General features: G+C 44.7%; 1 protein-coding gene across 1 annotated transcript in view; it reads right to left on the reverse strand.

The window, feature by feature from the left end:
- Ptpn11 (protein tyrosine phosphatase non-receptor type 11) overlaps window positions 1–9,138 on the reverse strand; it is an 87,148-nt gene extending 78,010 nt beyond the window's left edge. Inside the window, exon 1 of the mRNA XM_026412047.2 lies at window positions 8,840–9,138. Coding sequence (XP_026267832.1) covers window positions 8,840–8,853 — 14 coding nt within the window. The 5' untranslated portion in view covers window positions 8,854–9,138. The remainder of the gene's footprint in view (window positions 1–8,839) is intronic.
- Window positions 9,139–20,661: the final 11,523 nt, after the last annotated feature.

A 20,661-nucleotide genomic window follows, 5' to 3' on the forward strand; every position in this document is an offset into this window, starting at 1 on the left:
AAAGTGATCCTGGGTATATATCTTTTTTTTAATATTTTTAGATGTAAATGGTCACTTCATTTTATTTATTTATTTTTATGTGGTGCTTTGGATTGAACCCAGTGCCTCACATATGCTAGGCAAGTGCTCCACCACTGAACTACAGCCCCAGCTTGGGGAATATCTTTATTACCTCTTGCTCTGGAAAAATTATTATCTTTGTTCTTGAGGAGAGCATTCTACTTTGGTACTTTACAGATTGCAAGAATATTCTTCAGGCTGAGCATGTAGCTTAGTGATAGAGTGCTTGTCTAGCATGCTCAAGGCCCTGGGTTCAATCCCCAATCTCTCTTTCTCACACACACACATACACAAACTATATGTGGGGTGTGTGTGTGTGTGTGTGTGTGTGTATGCACGTGCACACATATATATTCTTTTTTTTTAAGATTTCTTTTTTAGTTCTAAATGGACACATTACCTTTGTTTTCTTTATATGTGGTGATGAGGATCGAACTCATTGCCTCACACATGCTAGGCAAGCACTCTACCACTGAGACCCAGCCCCAGCCATATACATTCTTGTATATGAATATATTCTATGTATATGAGAAAGAATATACACATATATGTGTGTGCATATATATATATATATATATATACCATACACACACGCACATATATATACACACACATATATAAATGAAAGAACACATCTTTCTTAGTTAATTTTTTAATATTCTATAGGAAAAGAAAAAAATTAAAAAACAAAAAAAATTAAATTCTATAGGAAAAGGATAAATCACGAAGAGAAGCAGTCAATAGAGGCATGCATTTTAAGTAAGAAGCTACAAAAATGCTGTAAAGGCAGCTTTCCAGGGTAGCAGACAGATGTGCCTGTGCAGATCACTGTCTTCTCAGGCAGGCTCACTGGTCACCATCTATGCTCTGATGACAAGGCAATAAAACAAAACTGCTTCTGAAAATGTCTTTCCACAAATTGCTTCTACCTACTTCAAAGCCTTCTATAACCTTGTCTTCCCAGTAGTCAGAAGGATATTTTTAAATAGATCAGTGCATGCTGCTCCCTTGATCACATCCTTCTATGGCTTTGCACTGCTCTTAAAATACAATCCGAACTCCAGTCCATGGTGCACATGACACTGAAGACCTTAAGAATCCTTGCACAGGGCTGGGGGATAGCTTAGTGGTAGAGCATGTGCTTGGCATGCACAAGGCCCTGGGTTCCATCCAAAATAAATCAATAAATAAGAATCCCTGCATGGTCTAGTCCCCTCCCTGACTCCCTCCCCAATCTCACAGCTCCTGCACTTGCTACCTCCTGCTCTTCAAAACCCCAAGAACTTCCCACCCAGCACATTCACATGTGCTGTTCCTAAAACCTGGAACACCCAACACCTTATACAGGGCTTGGCATATAGTAACCCCACCACAAAGACTTCTCCAATGAATGGATAGATGTTTCATTACTGTGGTCAATGGGATGATAAAGACTTACATCTGTATCATCTATATTCCACTATCATTAAAATAGACTTCATGGGCTGAGGATATAGCTCAGTTGGTACAGTGCTTGTCTAGCATGTACAACGCCCTGGGTCCAATCCCCAGCACCACCAAAAACAATAACGACAACAAAAAATAGACTTCATAGGGCTCGGGATATAGTTCAGTAGCACATATAAGGCCCTGGGTTCTATCCCCAGGACCACAAAAAAGAAAAGAACCTTAGGCTTCTCTCAGTAGCTCAGGAGGGAGGCTGAGACAGGATGATCACAAGTTTGAAGCCCCTGGGTTCAATCAGAGGTACCAAAAAAAAGAAGAAGAAAGAAAAAGAAAACAGACTTTGTATGTATGTGCATATGTTTGTAAGTAGGCATTTATAGGCACATAAATATTTATGTATATGTAATCATACACAGTGTGTGTATGTGTTATCAATATACAAGTATATAAATACATTCAACACAGTATATTATATACTGATATATTTTTATATCAATTTGACAATAACTTTATTAAACTTATTTAATGCTGGCATAAAAATCTGTCTCCTCTCTAAATTCAATGCTCCTTGCAAACCTGGATAATCTCTGTCATATATCAGTATTGCTAAAGACCAGAGCACATACATGTCTGCTAAATGCACACAACCTCCAAAGCCGTAGTAATGAACTGGGCTGCATATTAGGGAATCTGAATACATTTCAGGGATCTTGAACCCTGGTGCAATCCGTAACTCCCACAGAACCTACCCAACACCAGGATTTGCCTTTCTTTTCCTTAAAAATATCAAGATTAGATGGCAAGTCCTGCCTGTGTTTTCCAAAGGAAAGAGGAATAAGCTGTGTCCCTATTGTTCTGTAGCTGCCTAACAAAGTACATCAAGGCCTGCTAGCAACAGTTACAAACATGATTTGGCTGAGCTTCCCAGGGTCATGTGCGACTCCTAACAGTCTCCACATTGACCGCACACAAGAAGGGCAAGTCATCCTAGCAGCAGCCTTGGCACTTGAGCAACTCTGGCCAAAACCCTGGTCTCATATCAGGACATGACATTAATAAAGACAACCCAGTTGCAACTGGAAAGGCACATAACTTTTATTTTTCAGCAAGGCAAGTTTATTTACTCCCACAGGAGATAAACAAACATGACCACCAGGGAGAGCCTGGGACAAAATGTACTTGACCTGCAGTAGATAAACGAAAAGCCTGGAGTCTGAGAACAAGCTCAATTTTCTGCCCCTCTCAGTTCAAGTTCAAGTACATATCTCGCAGAGCAACAAAAGCAAATGTAAATGATGTAACACATGCTAAGGGGAGACTCAAACTACAGGTAGTTTTGGCAGCTGAACAAGTGCAGAGTGAGGCATGTAAGCAATCTCAAATCCTAAATTCAGAGGTTGGAGTGAGTTCAGTGGTAGAAAACTTGCCTATCACATCACCATACACACACACACACAAAAAAAAAAAAAAAATCTAAATTTCATAAAAATACTACTAAATTACCTAGGAGTTATTTAATTACTCAATGTGTTAAGTTTCCCTACCTATGATGTTAAAAGATATCAGTAAACAGAATATGCAAGTATTTTAATTACTGAATGCATACAAAAATCTAAACCCTATTGACACTAATCAAAAGGAGATGTTTTGCTAATTAAGAAAAATAAAATTAAATATAATGTTTGTCATTCAAGTATCAGCTCACTTGATAAACTCCCAAGAAAAACCTGCCCTAAATTCCCCATCAAAACTAAATGCAGGGGCTGGGGTTGTGGCTCAGTGGTAGAGCACTGGCCTAGCACAGGTGAGGCACTGGGTTAGATCCTCAGCACCACATAAAAATAAATAAATAAAGCTATTGTGTCCATCTACAACTAAAAAATATCAAAAAAAAATGCATTTCCTCACATTTCTGTGGGTTCCTCTACCCCAGGCATTTATTACTACCTAAAACTACTGTATTTATTCATGATTATTTCTCCTTTCTCGGTCATGAAAAGGGAAATTTTTGCCTATCTTACTGCTAAACCTGAGTAGCTCAATAACTGCTTGTTGAATGAATTAATACTAGATTCAAAATAATTTGAAAAAGAACAAAGTTGGAGAACTAACAGAATCTGAATTCAACTTTACTATAAAGTTACAACAAGGCCACACATGATGGAGCACGCCTGTAGTTCCAGCAACTCTGGAGACTGAGGCAGGAGTACTGCAAATCTGAGGCCAACCTCAGCAACATAGTGACAGCGATCCTGTCTCAAAATAAAAAATAAAAAAAATAAGAAAAGGGGTCTGGAGTTGTGGCTCAGTGGTAGAGCATTTGCCGAACATGTGTGAGGCACTGGGTTCAATTCTCAGCACTATACATGAATGAATGAATGAATGTCCATCACACCTTTAAAAATATTTTTAAAAAAGAAAAGAAAAAAGAAAAGGGCATGAGTTGTAACTCAGTGGTAGAGTGCCCCTGGGTTAAACCCCCATAAATGATAAATAAATGAATAAGCTAAATAATCATCAAGACCATGTGGTTCTGGCATAAGGATAGACAAATAGGTCAATGGAACAGAATAGATTCCAAAAACAGACCCACACATAAAAGGACAACTGATTTTTCTTTCTTCCTTTTTGTTTTGTTTTGTTTTACCACCAAGTTCTATCTCCTGTCCTTTTTACTCTATTTTGAGATAGTCTCACTAAATTACCCAGGCTGGCTTCAAACTGGCAATGCTCCTGCCTCTGCCTCTTAGTCACTGGGATTATGGGTGTGCACCACTGTGCACAACGGGACAGCTGATTTTCAACCAAGGTACAAACTCACTGGAGGTAGTCTCTTCAACAAATAGTGCTGCAAAGACATGATATCTACATGCAAGAAAGAGGTGGGGCTAGGCTGGTGGTGCACTCCTGCATTCCCAGCAGTTTAGGAGGCAGAGGCAGGAAAAGCAACACTTAGAGGCCAGCCTTCAGCCTTGGCAACTCAGTGAAACACTGACCAAAATAAAATATAAAGTGCTGGTGATATAGTTCAGTGGTGGACACTGCCTAGAATACAGAAGGCCCTACATTCAAGTCTCTGTACCGGGGGTTAAAAAAGTGAGTCATAAGCCTGAAACCATTAAACTTGTAAAAGACAAAAAAAAAAAAAAAAATGCCCTTGGGTTAAGCTAGGATTTCTCAGAAATAATACCAAAAGCATGATCCATACAAAAACAAATTGATAAACAGGACTTCATTAAAATTAAAAACCTCTGTTCTTCAAAACACTGTTTTTTTTTTTTTGGGGGGGGGGGTTTGTTTTGTTTTTAAAGTGAAGACAAGTCACAAACTAGGAGGAAAAAAAATCTGCAACTCTGATAAGGGGCTTGTACTCAAGTTACATAAAGAACTCTCAAACCTCACTAATAAGAAAAAAAATAATTCCAGGATAATGGCCACCCCTGTAATCCCACCTACTCCAGGCTGAGGCAAGAGGATCACAAGTTTGAGTTGCCAGTTTCAGCAACTTTATTTTATAAAAATAAAGCTTTTTTGTTGTTGTTTTTTGTTGCAAGAGAAAAAATCTTTAAAAAGGCCAGGGATGTGGCCCAGTGGTAGAGCACCCCTGGGTTCAGACCCCAGAACCACACACACACATATACAAACTAAAATAGATTGAACAGACACATCATCAAAGAAAATATACAGATGGAAAATAAGCACATGAAAAGAAAATCAACATGAGGGCTGGGGATGTGGCTCAAGTGGTAGCGCGCTCGCCTGGCATGCGTGCGGCCCAGGTTCGATCCTCAGCACCACATACCAACAAAGATGTTGTGTCTGCTGAGAACTAAAAAATAATAAATATTAAAAAAAAATTCTCTCTCTCTCTCTCTCTCTAAAAAAAAAAAAAAAAAAAGAAAGAAAGAAAATCAACATGATTAGTCATTAGAGAAAAACAAACTAAAACTACAGTGAAATGACACATCTATTATAATGGCTAAAATTAAAAAGACTGACCATACTAAGTGTTGGGAGGGATGCAGAGGAGTCACATGCAACTGTCACAGCCTGCTGGTAGGAGCATAAACTATAAACTTTGTGTGCTGGCGCAGGCCTGTAATCTCAGCTACTAGTGAGGCTGAGGCAGGAGGATCATGAGTTCAAGGCCAGTCTGAAGGGGCTGGGGACAGGGGCTGGGGACAGGGGCTGGCATTGTAGCTCAGCAGGAGAGTGCTTGCCTAGCACGTGGAGGCCCTGCATTTGATCCTCAACACCACATAAAAATAAGTAAATCAAATAAAGGTACTGTGTCCAACTACAACTAAAAAAATAAATATTAAAATAAATAAACATATTTGGGGTGGTGGTGGCTGGGGATGTAGTTTACTGGTAGAGCACCCCTGTGTTCAATCCCCAGTGCGGGTGCAAGAGTGGCAGTGGTGGTTGAAAGCAGTATAATCACTTTGGGGTGTGTGTGTGTGTGTGTGTGTGTGTGTGTGTGTGTGTGTTTGGTAGCAGGGATTAAACTCAGGGGTACCTGACCACTGAGCCACATCCCCAGCCCCTTTATGTATTTTATTTAGAGACAGAGTCTCACTCAGTTGCTTAGCACCTTGCCATTACTGAGGTTGGCTTTGAACTCCCAATCCTTCTGCCTCAGCCTCTGGGATTACATGCATGTGCCACCATTCCTACCTGGCCAGTAAAAACAGATTAGCAATTTAGCAATTTCTTTTCCTTTTTTTTTTTTTTTTTGTTTTTCTTTTTCTTTGTGTGCGTGTGTGTGTGTGTGTGTGTGTGTGTGTGTGTGTGTATGTGTGTGAGAGAGAGAGAGAGAGAGAGATACTGGAGTAAACCCAGGGGGCTCTACCACTGAACTCTACACCCAGCCCTTTTAACTTATTTTGAGACAGGGTCTCAATAAATTGCCCAGGCTGACCTCAAACTTGGGATCCTCCTGTCTCAGCCTCCCACATCACTGGTATTATAGCATGTGACAGATTAGCAATTTCTGACAATATATACATCTTCTGTATGAGCCAGTCATTCCACTTGTAGGCATGAGAAATTATATTATGTGCCCATACAAACTCTTCTACACAAGCATCTGCAGCACCTACTTGTGACAGTCAAACTCTGGAAACATCAATTATCCACCAACAGGTGGGTGGCTAAGCACACTGCAGGATTGTATGGTACTGTGGAATACTGCATGAATCTGATACATACTACAATGTTTATGAATCTCAGTCTAATTTATGTTGAGCACAAAAAACCAGACACAATACTAATTCCCTCTACATAAAATTCTAGGAAATGCAAACTAATATACACTAACAGCAGAACAGTAATTGCTTAAGAACAAGGGAGGGAATATAAACAGCAGAAGGAAACGTCAGGAGGGTGAGGAATATGTTCATTATCTTCACTGAGGTGATGGTTTCCCAAGGTACACATATGTCAAAACTTATCAAATAATATGCTTGAATATATACAATTGGTTACATGTTATTTATATTTCAATAAAGCTAGTCAAAAAAGAATCACCAAGAAGAAGAAAAAATAAACAAAAATTGCAATCACCAATTATGTATGCTATGCTCATAACCTGATTTTTTTAGGTGGGACACAGTTCTTCCTATAATATAGGTGAGTATGAAATAGGAGGGCTGCAGGGGAGAAGGAATGACTCCATTTCTAACTGTCATCTTGACCACTTGCTGCTTTGACTATGCCCACACGTCCCTGCTTCTAAACTAAGAAGCTGGACAATGTAGGGTCTATTACTCCCCAGCCCCTTTCCCCACCCCCAGCCCCAGTCTTTTTGTCTCCTAGAGCAGCAGATCCTTACTTGTCTGGAAGAGCAGACACAAGGAACAAAAGGCTCAATGACTATTTGACAGATTAAAGAATAGACAACTGTTTTATTTAAAAGCTCCCTAAAGAATTAGAACATTTGAGGCTATACAGGGCTCTGATGAAATGCAGTTATATATTACCCAGCTCTGCAAGCACTTGCCAAGAGACCTGTCCAAGTCACTCACTTCCTAAGTTTTCAGGCTTTTTTTTTTTTTTCCCCTTCCTTTTTATTTCAGATCCATGAATGAATAACACACAGGTGCGTTTTGAGGAGACATTCCTAACATTTTGAAAAGTCCCTCATTCAAATAGCCCCACAGCTTAAAATCATTTGTCATATGTCTAAGGTAGAGGCCATTAACTGGAGAATCGTAGCAAAGGCTAGACAATGGGTCTTATGTGTGAGCCATCTGTGAAGAGTGGTGATACAAAGTAGCAGTATCATTATTCGAAAACCAGAGGTCACACTAGTGTTTAACAACAAAATTACTGCTTACAAATGAGTAGAAATAATTACAAAGTAACAACAGCAACTGGGGATTCTGACTCCACCACTTATTAGCTGAGTGGCAGGGTAAATTGCTTCACTTTTGAAACTCAGTTTACTCATCTTTAGAACGGGATAATAGTATGGGCCTCAGAGGATCGGTCGTGAGGATTAAACGTGTTTGCCTTCCAGTGAGCGCTAAGTAAATGTTAGCTAAGAGTCCCATTTTCACCTTGACTTTTCAATCGTCCTTCGCATCCTGTCACTCACTCGAAGGTTACTTCTGAGCCTCAGTTTCCACACCCGGAAAACGGGAACCACTACAGTTACCTGACTTTTAAGGTTGTACTGAAGGATTAAATAATTAGATAAAGCTCCCTTCCCTCCCACCTCCCAAAGCGAAGATCGCGGAGGAAGGAAATACTTTTAGTGGCTGTAGACATCGTCAGTTTTTCCATTTCTGGCACGTGAGGGGTGAGGGGAAGGAGATGCAAAGGGGCACACAAAAGACTCAGGGGTCCCGAGTGAAGTCCCCAGGTGCACTCGGGCGGCCGAGCGACCTCAGAGCTGCTGGGGTATCGGGGCGCAGCCCCGCGCAACTGTCCCCCCCCCCCCCGTCCCGGGCCAAGGAGCCTCCGCGAGCGAGCGGGGCTATTTCGGAATCACCATGAGGCAATTCTCATGAGGCAATGGGTCAGGAATGCGGCGCCGAGCCGGGCCACTGGCGTCCGCGGTTCCCCGGGCGGCTCTACCTGCCCGGGACAGACCGGCATCCCCGGGGCTGCGGAGCCGGAACTCGGGGAGGCAGGAAATGAATGGGGACCCGAGGGGTGGGGGCGCGGCGGGCCGGGCCCCGGGCCCGGGCGGCCGAGGGGGCTGCAGGGAGCCCGCCCCGCACCCGGGACCCGAGAGTGCGCCCGGCGGGGCGCCCCCTCCCGGGCGGGGCTGCGCCGAGGCAGCGGGGGCCGAGCCGAGGCCCCGACCGGGCCCCTCCGGGCTTCTCACCTCCGCGATGTCATGTTCCTCCCGCCCTCCGGCTCCGCGACGGACCCGCTCCTTGGTCAGGCTCCGCTGGGCCCGGTCACATCGGGCTGCCCGAGGGAGGCCCGCTCGGGACCGGACGGGGGGCAGAGCCAGCCGGCCGCGCGCAGACCCCCCTCCAGGCCTGGGGATCCCAGAGACTGTGCAGCCGCCCCCCGAGTCCGGCTCGCTCCTCCTCCGCCCCCGCCCCTCGCCGCTGGCTCCAGAGTGACGTCACCGCGCGCGACGCCCGCCGCTACTTCCTGGTTCCCGAGCGCCCCGGCCCAGCGGCGGCCGGAGCTCCGAGTTCTAAGGCTCTGTGAGCCGCCGCCACGCAGCTCCCAGAGCTCCCCGGCCTCCTCCCTCAGCCCTCCGCGCCCCCTGCCGCCGCGTCCCTCCCCCGCGGTCAGTGACCATCCCGCGCCCACTGCCACATCGAGTTTCATTCATTTCATTCCCCACATCGCAGGGCCGCTTAGGAGGAATGTTAATTTCCGTGACCTCCATTTCTTCATTCTCGTAAAATAAAGATAGTAAGCGTATTTTCTTTATAGTGTTGTCATTAAGATTCAATATGTAAAATGGCCGGGCGCGGTGGCGCACGCTTGTAATCCCAGCGGCTCCGGAGGCAGAGGCCGGAGGATGGCAAGTTCAAGGCCAGTCCCAGCAATTTAGCAAACCCTAAGAAATTTGATGAGATCCTGTCCCAAAGTTAAAAATAAAAGGGTTAGGTATGTGGCTCATGGCAAAGAGTCCCTGGGTTCAATCCCTGGTTTTTATATATAATATTAATTTTTATATATGTCAATTGTTTATTTCTGGAATTTTCCAATTAATCTTGACAGGCTGCAGATCAAGCAGGGTAAGCAAGGCCTAAAAAAGAAGGGATGGCTGTATTACCATTTTAAATAGGGTAGTTAGGAAAGGCTTCACTGAGATGGCATTTGAGTAAAAATCAGATGAAGGAGTAGGAATAATTTAGCAGAATAGCATCTCCAGCAAAGTGTGAGATTTTGCAAAAGGTCTGAGACAGAGGGCTGCCTCCAGTGTTAGAACAACTAGAGAAAGGTCTCTGGGGGGGGTTGGAGAGAGAATAGTACGTGAGTTGAAATTAGAAAAGGGTAGAGATGTTAGTATTATAGATTACATAAATAGCAGGGCTGGGTTGTGGCTCAGTGGTAGAGCACTTGCCTAGCATGTGTGAGGCTCTGGGTTCCAGTCTCAGACCACATATAAATAAATAAAATAAAGATCCATTAACAACTAAAAAAAATTTTTTTAAGGATTACATAAATAGTTTTGGCTTTTGCTCAGTGAAATGGAGAGTCATTGGAATTTTGAATAGTCAGGAGGGATTGAATCCAAGAATACTCTTACTGAGCTACATCCCTACCTCTCTATATTTTATTTTGAGACAGTCTTGCTAAATTTCCCAGGCTGGCCTCCAACTTGGGATCCTTCTGCCTCAGCCTCCCAAATCACTTCGATTACAGGTATACACCCTAGCTGGCTTCAAACATTTTTTTTTTTGGGGGGGGGTTCTAATTTTTAAATGGGTTCATAATATGTGTATATTTATGGGTTCATAATATCATATGTATATATGTGTATACTTTACATTGGTATATATGTGTGTGTGTGTGTGTGTGTGTGTGTGTATATATATATATATATATATATATATATATATATAAAATGAATTAATTTCCAGGATTTTGAGTGTTGGGGAGTTTGTTTTCTATTTTGGTTTTGCTCCAAAAATAGTGCTTCCACAAACTTCCTTATGAGGAAACTGAATGGGTAGCTGAATCATTGTGTACGGTCAACACTCAATACCATCTCCATTTTATTTCATTTTATTTATTTATTTATTTTATGGTACTGGCAATGGAACCCAGGAGTGCTGTACCACTGAACTACATCCCAGTCCCTTTTTTTAGTTTTTTGTATTGTTTTATTTGGGGGGTACCAGAGATTGAACTCAGAGGCACTAACCACTGAGCCACATCCCCAGCCCCCCCCCCTTTTTTTTGGTATTTTATTTAGAGACAGGGTATCAGTGAGTTGCTTAGCACCTCACTTTTGTTGAGGCTGGCTTTGAACTCACAATCCTCCTTCCTCAGCCTCCTGAGCCACTGAGATTATAGGTATGCACCACCGCACTGAGCTCTAGTTTATTTTTGAGATAAGGTCTTGCTAAATTCCCCAGGCTGACTTTGAACTTGTGATCCTCCTGTCTCAGTCTCTTGAATAGCTAGGATTACAGGTGTGGTGCATTGCACCCAGCTCCATTCCCATTTCATAATTAAGAAAGCAGAAATATGGAGACTTATTTACAGCAAGTAGTTCACAGACTACAACGATATTGCCGTTTTTAAAAAATATTTTTGGTTGTAGATGGACACAATATACTTATTTGAATTTATGTGGTGCTAAGGACTGAACCCATGCCTCACACACGCTAGGCAAGCACTCTACCACTGAGCTACAACACCAGTCCAACATTGCCATTTGTGTAGTGCAACTGCCTACAGGTTTTCTGTCCTTCTTTGGCACAAATTTATGAAATACATGACTCAACTTAGGTACATGTGGGAGCTTGGATAGGTCATTCATTATAATCAATCAAGTCTCAGTTTTTTTCCTCTTTTTTTTTTTATAATACCAGAGATTGAACTCAGGGGTGCTTAACCACTGAGCCACAACCCCAGTTCTATTTATTTATTTATGCACCAGAGATTGAACCCAGGGGCCACTAAGCCACATCTACAGCCTTTTGTTTGTCTGTTTTTTAAGACAGATTCTTATTGAGGTTTTGGGGGCCTCACTAAGTTGCTGAGTCTGGCTTTGAACTTGCAAGCCTCCTGCCTCAGCCTCCAGGTGGCACACAGTTCTTTCATCTTAAATGAAAATCTCACAAGAAAATCTCATTGAGATTTAAAATGATTTAGTGTCTGCCAAAATGTCTGCTTTGTGATAAAATTGCTGTGTGAAGTTCAGAGCTTTTCTTTTCTTCCTTTTGGCAGTGCTGGGGATCAAACCTAGGGCCTTGTGTATGCTAAGCAAGGTCTCTACCACTGAGCTACATGCCCAGCCCCTTATGAACACTTTATATGTGACAAAACCAGGCGCTTAATAATAATTTTTATTTTATAACCGACATTGATAAATCATAAGCTTTGCAATACCACAACAAGTCACAAGAGGGGGTTCAGTTATGCTTTTTTTTTTTTTTTTTTTTCTCAGTAGCAGGTCATTTAACAAATACTCTGGGACACTTACCAGGTGAAAATCCCTAAGATTACCACAATTTTCTCTTCTCTCTTCTCCCTCCTCCTCCTCCTCCTCCTCCTCCTCCTCCTCCTCCTCCTCCTCCTCCTCCTCCTTCTTTTTTCTTTTTTTCTTTTTTCTTTTTCCAGTGCTGAGATTGAAACCCAGGCCTCATACTTGGGTAGGTAAGCACTCTACCCCTGAGCTACACCAACTATTTTGTCAGAATATTTACCTTATTTTTTGGATACACCCACAGGCCACAACAGAAATAAGGATTGAACTCAGGGGCATTTCACCACTAAGTTACATCCCCAGCACTTTAAAAAAGAGGGGCAGGGGCAGATGGACAAAGTCTCCATTAGGTTGCTTAGGGCTGTTCTAAATTGCTTAACTGGTCTCAGACTCCCTAGTTGCTGGGGTTACATGTGTGTACCACCACATCTGGCTTTTGTTAGAATATCTGAAGTGCTCAAGTGAGCAACTCTACTTTTATTTATTTACTTATTTATTTATTTTGGATGCTGGGAATTGAACCCAGGGTCACTCTACCACTAGCTATCTTACCAGTCATTTTTGTTTTATTTAATTTTATTTATTAATTGAAACAGGGTCTCACTAAATTGCTTAGGGCCTTACTAAATTGCTGAGGTTGGTTTTTTTGTTTTGTTTTGTTTTGTTTTGTTTGTGTGTGTGTGGTTTCAAATTTTTATTTTTGTTTGTTGGGGGCTGTTTTTGATAATGAGGATTGAACCGAGGGGCACTTAATCCTTGAGTCACATCCCCAGCCATTTTTTATATTTTATTTAGAGACAGGATCTCAGTAAATTGCTTAGGCCCCCACTAAATTGCTGAGGCTGGCTTTGAACTTGGGATTCTACTTCCTTAGCTTCTGAGATTGCAGAAATGTGCTGCCAAGCTAGGCAACCTGAGACTCCTCTTGAAATCCTCTTGCCTCAGCTTCCAGAGTCGCTGGAATTACAGATGTGTGCCACAACTCTGACCTCGGTCCTTTTTTTATTTTTTAAATTTTTTAAAATTTTGAGGAAAGGGGGCTGGGGATGTGGCTCAAGCGGTAGCGCGCTCGCCTGGCATGCGTGCGGCCCGGGTTCGATCCTCAGCACCACATACCAACAAAGATGTTGTGTCCGCCGAGAACTAAAAAATAAATATTAAAAAAAAAATTTTTTTGAGGAAAGCTCTCTAAATTGCTGAGACTGGCCTTGAACTTGTGGTCAAATTGCTAGGATCACAGACATGTGCCACCATGCCCAGCAAAGGTCTGACATTTATATATTATTTTACATGCATCAAATATGGTTCTTGGACTTGGGACAGTGGCACACACCTATAAGCCTTGTGACTTGGGAGGTTGAGACAGGAGGGTAGCAAGTTCAAAGCCAGCCTCAGCAATTCAGCAAGTCCCTCAATGACTTAGTGATACCCTCTCTCAAAATAAAAAGGATTGGGAATGTAGCTCACTGGTAAAAGTCCCTGGGTTCGGTTCCCAGTACCACTTGTTGCTATTATTATTATTATTATTATTGGACTGTGGATGTAGTACAGTGGTGAGTGCTTGCCTAGCATGCATGAGGCCCTGGGTTTGATCCCCAGCACCACACACACAAAAATGGTTCTTAGTGCTTTTGTATACATTAATTTATTTCATCATCCCAACAACCAACCCTAAGGGGTAAGTACTATTTTTCTATTCTTATAATTTTTTCACCTTGAACCCAAAGTGAATTGTAGCCTTGAGCTATATCCCAGCTCTTTTATTTTTTATTCTGAGATATGGTCTCACTAAATTGCCCAAGCCTCCAACTTGCAGTCCTCCTGCCTCAGCCTCTCATGTGGCTGGGATTACAGGCATGCACCACCTCAGGCCAACTTGTCACTTTCATCTGCCAAATTTCTCATTTACTCTCCCAAATCCAAAACAAAAACCAACTCTCCCAGAAATCTTTCCTAAATATCCCAGGTAAAATAGGAGAAATAACTTATAATTTTTTTTTGCTTTTCCCTTGATTGTGTATTATTTCAGAGCAGGAATATATTTTAAGCATTTTAATTCCTACCTTTTTCTGATGCTCTGCCATTGAGCATAGTCTATAGTGTGATAAGGGGATGTAAGTATTAAGCCAACTGTGGAGAAAATACCTATGTCTCAACTAGCCTTTCATGGGAAAGATTCGCTTGGAAATTATTGCTTCATTCATTTATTCATTCCTCATGGTGAAATGTTAATCTGCTTTGTTTTTTGTCTTGTTTGTTTTTTGTTTTTGTTTTGTTTTTTTTAAAGAGAGAGAGAATTTTTTAATATTTATTTTTTAGTTTTTGGTGGTCACAACATCTTTATTTTATTTTTTATGTGGTGCTGAGGATTGAACCCAGTGTCCCGCGCATGCCAGGCGAGCATGTTACCACTTGAGCCACCTCCTCAGCCCATCTTTTGAGGTGTTGTGGAACCTAGGGCCTGATAGGCAAGTGCTCTACTGCTGAGCTGTACGGCACCTGTCATGCAGAGGGCAAGACCCAGGCCAAGGAAGCCAGGTTCAGAGATCTAGCAATTCAAAGAAGATGAGAGGCATGGTAGGTATATTGGCCATTCTTTATTTGGAAGTAGCAGTAGCCTCTACCCAGCCCCTGAGCCATTTCCATAGGCCTTTTTTTTATACACAGGCCAAACAAAGAAGGCACATAGCTAATGGGTTACAGAAGTGGGTGCATGCTAACAAGTGAATGTTCATGAACTTGAGTACATAGGCTGAATCAGAGTATTTCTGACCTGACTGCACACTGACCATGATATAGCTGATTCATGGCCTTGGCCACACACTAATAGCATACCATAGCTCCAGAAGCCTTGGCAAGGGAGCCTAACTATAACCACTCTGGTCCTGCCCCAACACCACCCCTTTAAGATTCCTCACCGAACAATCTATGTATCTGAAATCTTCTGCAATGACCCCTTAGTGAGGAGGACAGAGCCCTGCACCCATAGGCCACAACAGAAATACACATTGTAACAACATACAAACAAAAACAAGTCCCATCACCTAGGATTAATAAAAGCCATTGCCATCCCATATTGAGTGGCAATAAAAGTCTTTCCCCGTCACATCTATCTGTCCAGTGATAGTCTGGATTTGCCAGGTAGTCCAGCAGCAGAACTCCCAGGCACTTCGGTGCATACCCAGCAGGCAAAGGTGTTTGCTGCTCTGGTGTAGGCATGTGCCCAGTCCACAGTGGTGTTAACAAGGACACACCTATAGACAAAAACACAAAGCAGTTCCGGGCACTAGCACAGGCCAGTCATGTCCATCAGGGAGGATGCACGCCAGCTCTGAATCCCAGGAAAGCACAGTGGCTGTTTGTGGCAGCTTCCCTGCTGTATAGTGGTCCCATACTCACACAACTTGGTCCTGAACTTCAGCAGGCTCTATGTGCACCACTACCGGGAACTCATAATTGGCCAAGTGGAAATAGCAAATGTGCCCTCTAAAATCTGTGTCCCAGCCAGGCACAGTGGCACACGCCTGTAATGATTCCAGTGGCTTGGGAGCCTGAGGTAGGAGGATCGCAAGTTGAAAGTCAGCCTCAATGGGCTGGGGATGTGGCTCAAGCGGTAGCGCGCTCGCCTGGCATGCATGCGGCCCGGGTTCGATCCTCAGCACCACATACCAACAAAGATGTTGTGTCCGCCGAGAACTAAAAAATAAATATTAAAAATTCTCTCTCTCTCTCCTCTCTCACTCTCTCTTTAAAAAAAAAAAAAAAAAAAAAAAGAAAGTCAACCTCAACAACTTAGCAAGGACTTATGTAGGTCTCTAAATAAAATATAAGAAAAGGGCTGGGGATGTGGCTCAGTGGTTAAGCACTCCTGGGTTCAATCCCCAGTACCAAATAATAACTATTTTATTATTATTATTATTATTATTATTATTATTATTATTATTATTATTATATGTCCCTTCTGCAGGACCTGGCCAAGTCATGTGTTGGGGAGAGCAATTCACTAGTCACCTATGGTGTCACAAGGAGATCACATGCCAAGCCTCTTCCCCTTAGGGCTAACAGGGCTACCCATCAAAGGAGGGGGGCTCTTTATTGTCGAGGGTCTCTCCCACACCACAGTTTGCCCTGCTCAATCCAGTGGGAACAGGTAGAGAACATCCCCTTGCTTCTCAAACCCAGGCTTAAGTCCACATCCTCTGCTGTCACCTGGACCTGTATTGGGCCCTGTGCAGTGCAGCAAAGCCTTCATAGGAGCTGGTCCCCCTTGCTGGAGACACATATTCAGAGCTCTCACAACTGCCCAGACGCTGTGCCCACCTGTTCCTGGCAGGTGGGTTGACTGCTGTTCTGAGTCCAGCAGATTGTGGGTGGCCTGGGACTCACAGCTTCCATTGAATCTGTAACTGAGTTGCCCATTGCTGCACATCGTGACCTGGGAAATGGGTCCCTTGATCACTCTCTATTGTAATGGGCCAGCCATACAAGACTGTCAACCCAGCCAGGGTGCAAATAGTAGTACTCTGGTCACTTGACCACTGGGCCAGGCAAACAACAAGGCTGCAGCTTGTCCACTACTGTCAAGGCAAATGTGGCCCCTTCAGAAAGGTGAAGGGCCAATGTAGTCAACCTGCCATCATGTCAAAGGGATGCATCCACACATTACCTGACCACCTCTGGCTCCAAGTCATTGGTGGAGTGGGCATTGCTGAGCACAAACCACAAGTGCCTGGCAGGCCCCTACCAGGGCATCCCATGTTAGAGGCAAAGCCTGCTGTTTGACTATAAGCCACCTGCATGCTGTAGACATGATGCAGCTGCCACCACACCCTGACCCAAGCCTCTGCTCCATCATTCCCTGGGCTAGTCAGGGGGTGTGGCCAGGGCCATGTCCTACAGTTATCTCCTTCTCATGGCCTGTGGCCCCAAGGTCCTGCCCCATGGCTTGACCCCACAAAGGCCAATGCCCTACCATCCAATTCTCTACTTCCCAGGTAGTCACCCACAGAGTTAACCCCTCAAACAGACCAGCTGACTGGACAGATAATCAGGGGTCCTGGTTCCTGCAGTGCCACAAAACTCAGCCCTCTAGCAGCTCTGTTCATTCCCGCATCATGCCACAAGGTGTCAGTAGAGGGCTGTGAAGCAACAGCTGTCCCATGGGCAGAGGGCCCTGTACTGGACCCCTCAGTGCTCCAAGCACTGTGGCCCACAGGGCTGGCCCTTCCTTAAAGGGCATGACTCTATCAGCTCAAGTTCATCAACACGGTCTGGTGCTTCCTCAGTTGCATACTGCAGCAGCCCTGGAACCTGTTGAAGTTCATGGGACAGAGGACTAGTGGACAAAGCTCTCCTATGTTCTAAATATGCCCCCTGTTTTACTAGAGCAGGCATCAGGACTATGCCTGTCCTTGGGGTGACTGCCCAGTTCCACACCTCTCCTCTCAAAGGATTCGTGGTAGGCACCAAACCCTCAGCAGCACCAGTAATGGCCTCCGTGGCCACCAGGCTACACACAGGGCTGCAAGCTGCTTCTTCATCAGGGTGCAGAGATCCTCTGCACTCTTCACTACTGTGACGGAAACCTACTGGTCTTCACAGCTGCTCCTGCCACTGCCACAGGCCCCACCCCAAACCCTCCCGGGTTACATGAATATCCAGCTCAAAGGGGTGAGCAGGGTCTACCACTGCAGGACCTGAGCTTGCTGAGTGGCCCTCTTCGTGGCCTGAAAGGCCAACTCAGCACTTCACTCCAGTCCCCCAGTGCCCCTTTCTTCACTAGAGCATACAGGGGATGACACAACAGGGCTACATGGGACTGAAAGCCCGCCAGTATCCCAATGAGCCCACAGAGGTTTGCAATTGTGCAACTGTTGTTGGTCATATGCCTGGATTTTCTCAAAAGCTTCTGGCACAACTCTTTTTTTTTTTTTGGTACTGAGGATCAAACCCATGGGTGCTAACCACTGAGGCACATCCCCAGCCCTATTTTTATTTTATTTAGAGACAGGGTCTCACTGAGTTGCTTAGTGCCTTGCAGTTGCTGAGGCTGGCTTTAAACTCGCTATCCTCCTGCCTCAGCCTCTAGAGCTGCCGGGATTACAGGCATGCGCCACCGTGCCTGACTTCTGGCACAGCTTTCATCTTACCCAACCAAAAAACACCCAAGAACCTAACAAGAAGCCAGGCCCCTGCACCTTGGCAGCATTTACTACCAGCCACATGTCTTCAAATGGGCCACTAAGGTCGGGGATGCAAGCTCTAAATTCGTATAAGAGAGTCAGAAGTCAACAAAGCATCATCAGCATAATGAAACGTGCAGTAGGAGGCTGAGTCCACTGGATCAGGTCACTGGCCACCAAACCATGGCATGTGGTCAGGCTATGCAAATAACCTTGTGGCAACACTTGAAATGTCCTCTCAGCCTTTCCATGTGAAAGCAAACTGCTCCTGGCTCCCTGGGGCCAGAGCAATAGAAGAGAAAGCATTAGCCAGGTCCAGCACAGAGTGATTAGGGCCCAGAGTTGGCTGGTCCATGAGATCATGCACTGCGGGAATGGCTGCATACAGGGAAGGCACCGCTCTGTTCCATTCTTGGTAATCCACAGGCATTCTCCACGTGCCCTCAGGCTTCTTCAGTGGTCACACTGGAGAGTTAAAGGGGTGGGCTGGGGACCATATTTTGCCTACTTCCTCCACTTCCAAGACAGTAGCACCAATTTTTTTTTTTTTTAACTCAGGGGCACTCCACCACTGAACCACATCCCCAGCCCTTTTATTGCATTTTATTGAGAGACAGGATCTCACTGAGTTGCTTAGTGCCTTGACATTGCTGAGGCTGGCTTTGAACTCGTGCTCCTCCTGCCTCAGTCTCCTGAATCGCTGGGATTTCAGACATGCGCCACCATGCCCAGCACAGTAGCTCCAATTTCTGCATGTCCCCCATGAGGCAATACTGTTTCACTGTCACAGTCCTCCAGGGTTGTGGCAAGACCTGGGGCAGGTGTTTTGCATATCCTGTCATAACCGCCTTCACATCTCACACATGGAGGCAGAATTGCCACCAGGGTCTGCAGCAGTGGTCCTTGGAACACATCTCTACCCAAGATGTACTCTGGGATACCAGACACTTGTACCGTATATGCTCACAGGGGCAAATGACCTATCCCCCATGGTAAGGACACTGGCTTTACCTTGATGGTCTGTCCCCCATAGCCATCAATATGAGCATATGAACCAGGTTGCCAAACACCAAGCTGCACTCAGCTCCAGGACCCGCCCCCCAACAAGGCCAATTCCCTCTGCATATAGTTTGGAGACCATGGATAGCAAGCTCCACATGTGGCTATCAGCCCCCACCTATCCCCGCAGGGCAGGCACCTTAGCTGGATTTCTAGATGTACTGGACCAAAGTCCCTTTGTCCCTCTTAGAAGCAGCCAAGTAGTCTTTCAGTTATATAGGTGGCTTATTCACCTCTGCTGTTCGCAGATTTTGCTGCTTTGGGCACAGTTGCTCAGGGAGGACTGCATTGGGCTGATTGTCTGTCTTCAGGTGATCTACCCCTGCTGTCAGGAGACCTGCCCACATATGCATACAAGTGACCTAGCAGGCCCTTTTTTCCTTTGTTTATCTTGTTTCCAGACCCCTCTCATTGTACCCCCCCCCTTTTTTTTTTTTTTGGTACTGGGAATTGAACTCAGGGGCACTCAACCACTGAGCCACATCCCAGCCCTATTTAGTATTTTATTTAGAGACAGAGTCTCACCAAGTTGCTTAGGGCCTTGCCATTGCTGGGGCTGACTTTGAACTCACAATCCTCCTGCCGCAGCCTCCCGAGCCACTGAGATTACAGGCGTGCGCCACCATGCCAGGCTACTCTGTGCATTTTTTTTACTGCCCTCTGCCCCCTTGGCTTCCCCCAAGCTAGCCATCATAGTACCAACTTCATTAATGGGACACCCAACATATGGGGCTAAAGTAACCATCAAAGTAGAGGGTGGAGCATTCTGCAAATCCCAGTCTCTAATGCCACCAGTAAACCTTTCACCATCTGGTCCCTGTGTATTCAGATTAAATATCACCTGACCCATGCCACGCTCTTATAGAATCTGCACCAAATCGGCACAGGACTGCCACTTACTTACTGGCCTCAGTCCACACAGCTCGCACAGCTGCATAAATCCAGTCTATTGGGGAGCGATTCCATTTCCAGGCCTGCAATTGTTCTGCGATGGCTGTCTCTGGGAAGGGTGGGTGGTGATGGATGCCAGGTGCTCCATCTCCTCTGGACAACAGACCATGCTGTCCACCCCTAGATCCTACAATAACAAAAACCACGCAGCCAGGGACTCCCTAGGCTGCTGGTGACACTGCTTGCCCAAGTCCACTTATTCTACCTGGGTGTCTGGCCAGTATGTAGTGTACTCTGTAGCATTTGGCTCCCCCACTGCCTGACCTCCAGGGGTCTGGGGCTGCTCATGTCTCATCTTCTGCACCATAAGGTGGGCTTGCAGCCAGGGCT

The sequence above is a fragment of the Urocitellus parryii genome, chromosome 3 (genome assembly GCF_045843805.1).
Source record: "Urocitellus parryii isolate mUroPar1 chromosome 3, mUroPar1.hap1, whole genome shotgun sequence".
Lineage (NCBI taxonomy): Eukaryota > Metazoa > Chordata > Mammalia > Rodentia > Sciuridae > Urocitellus > Urocitellus parryii.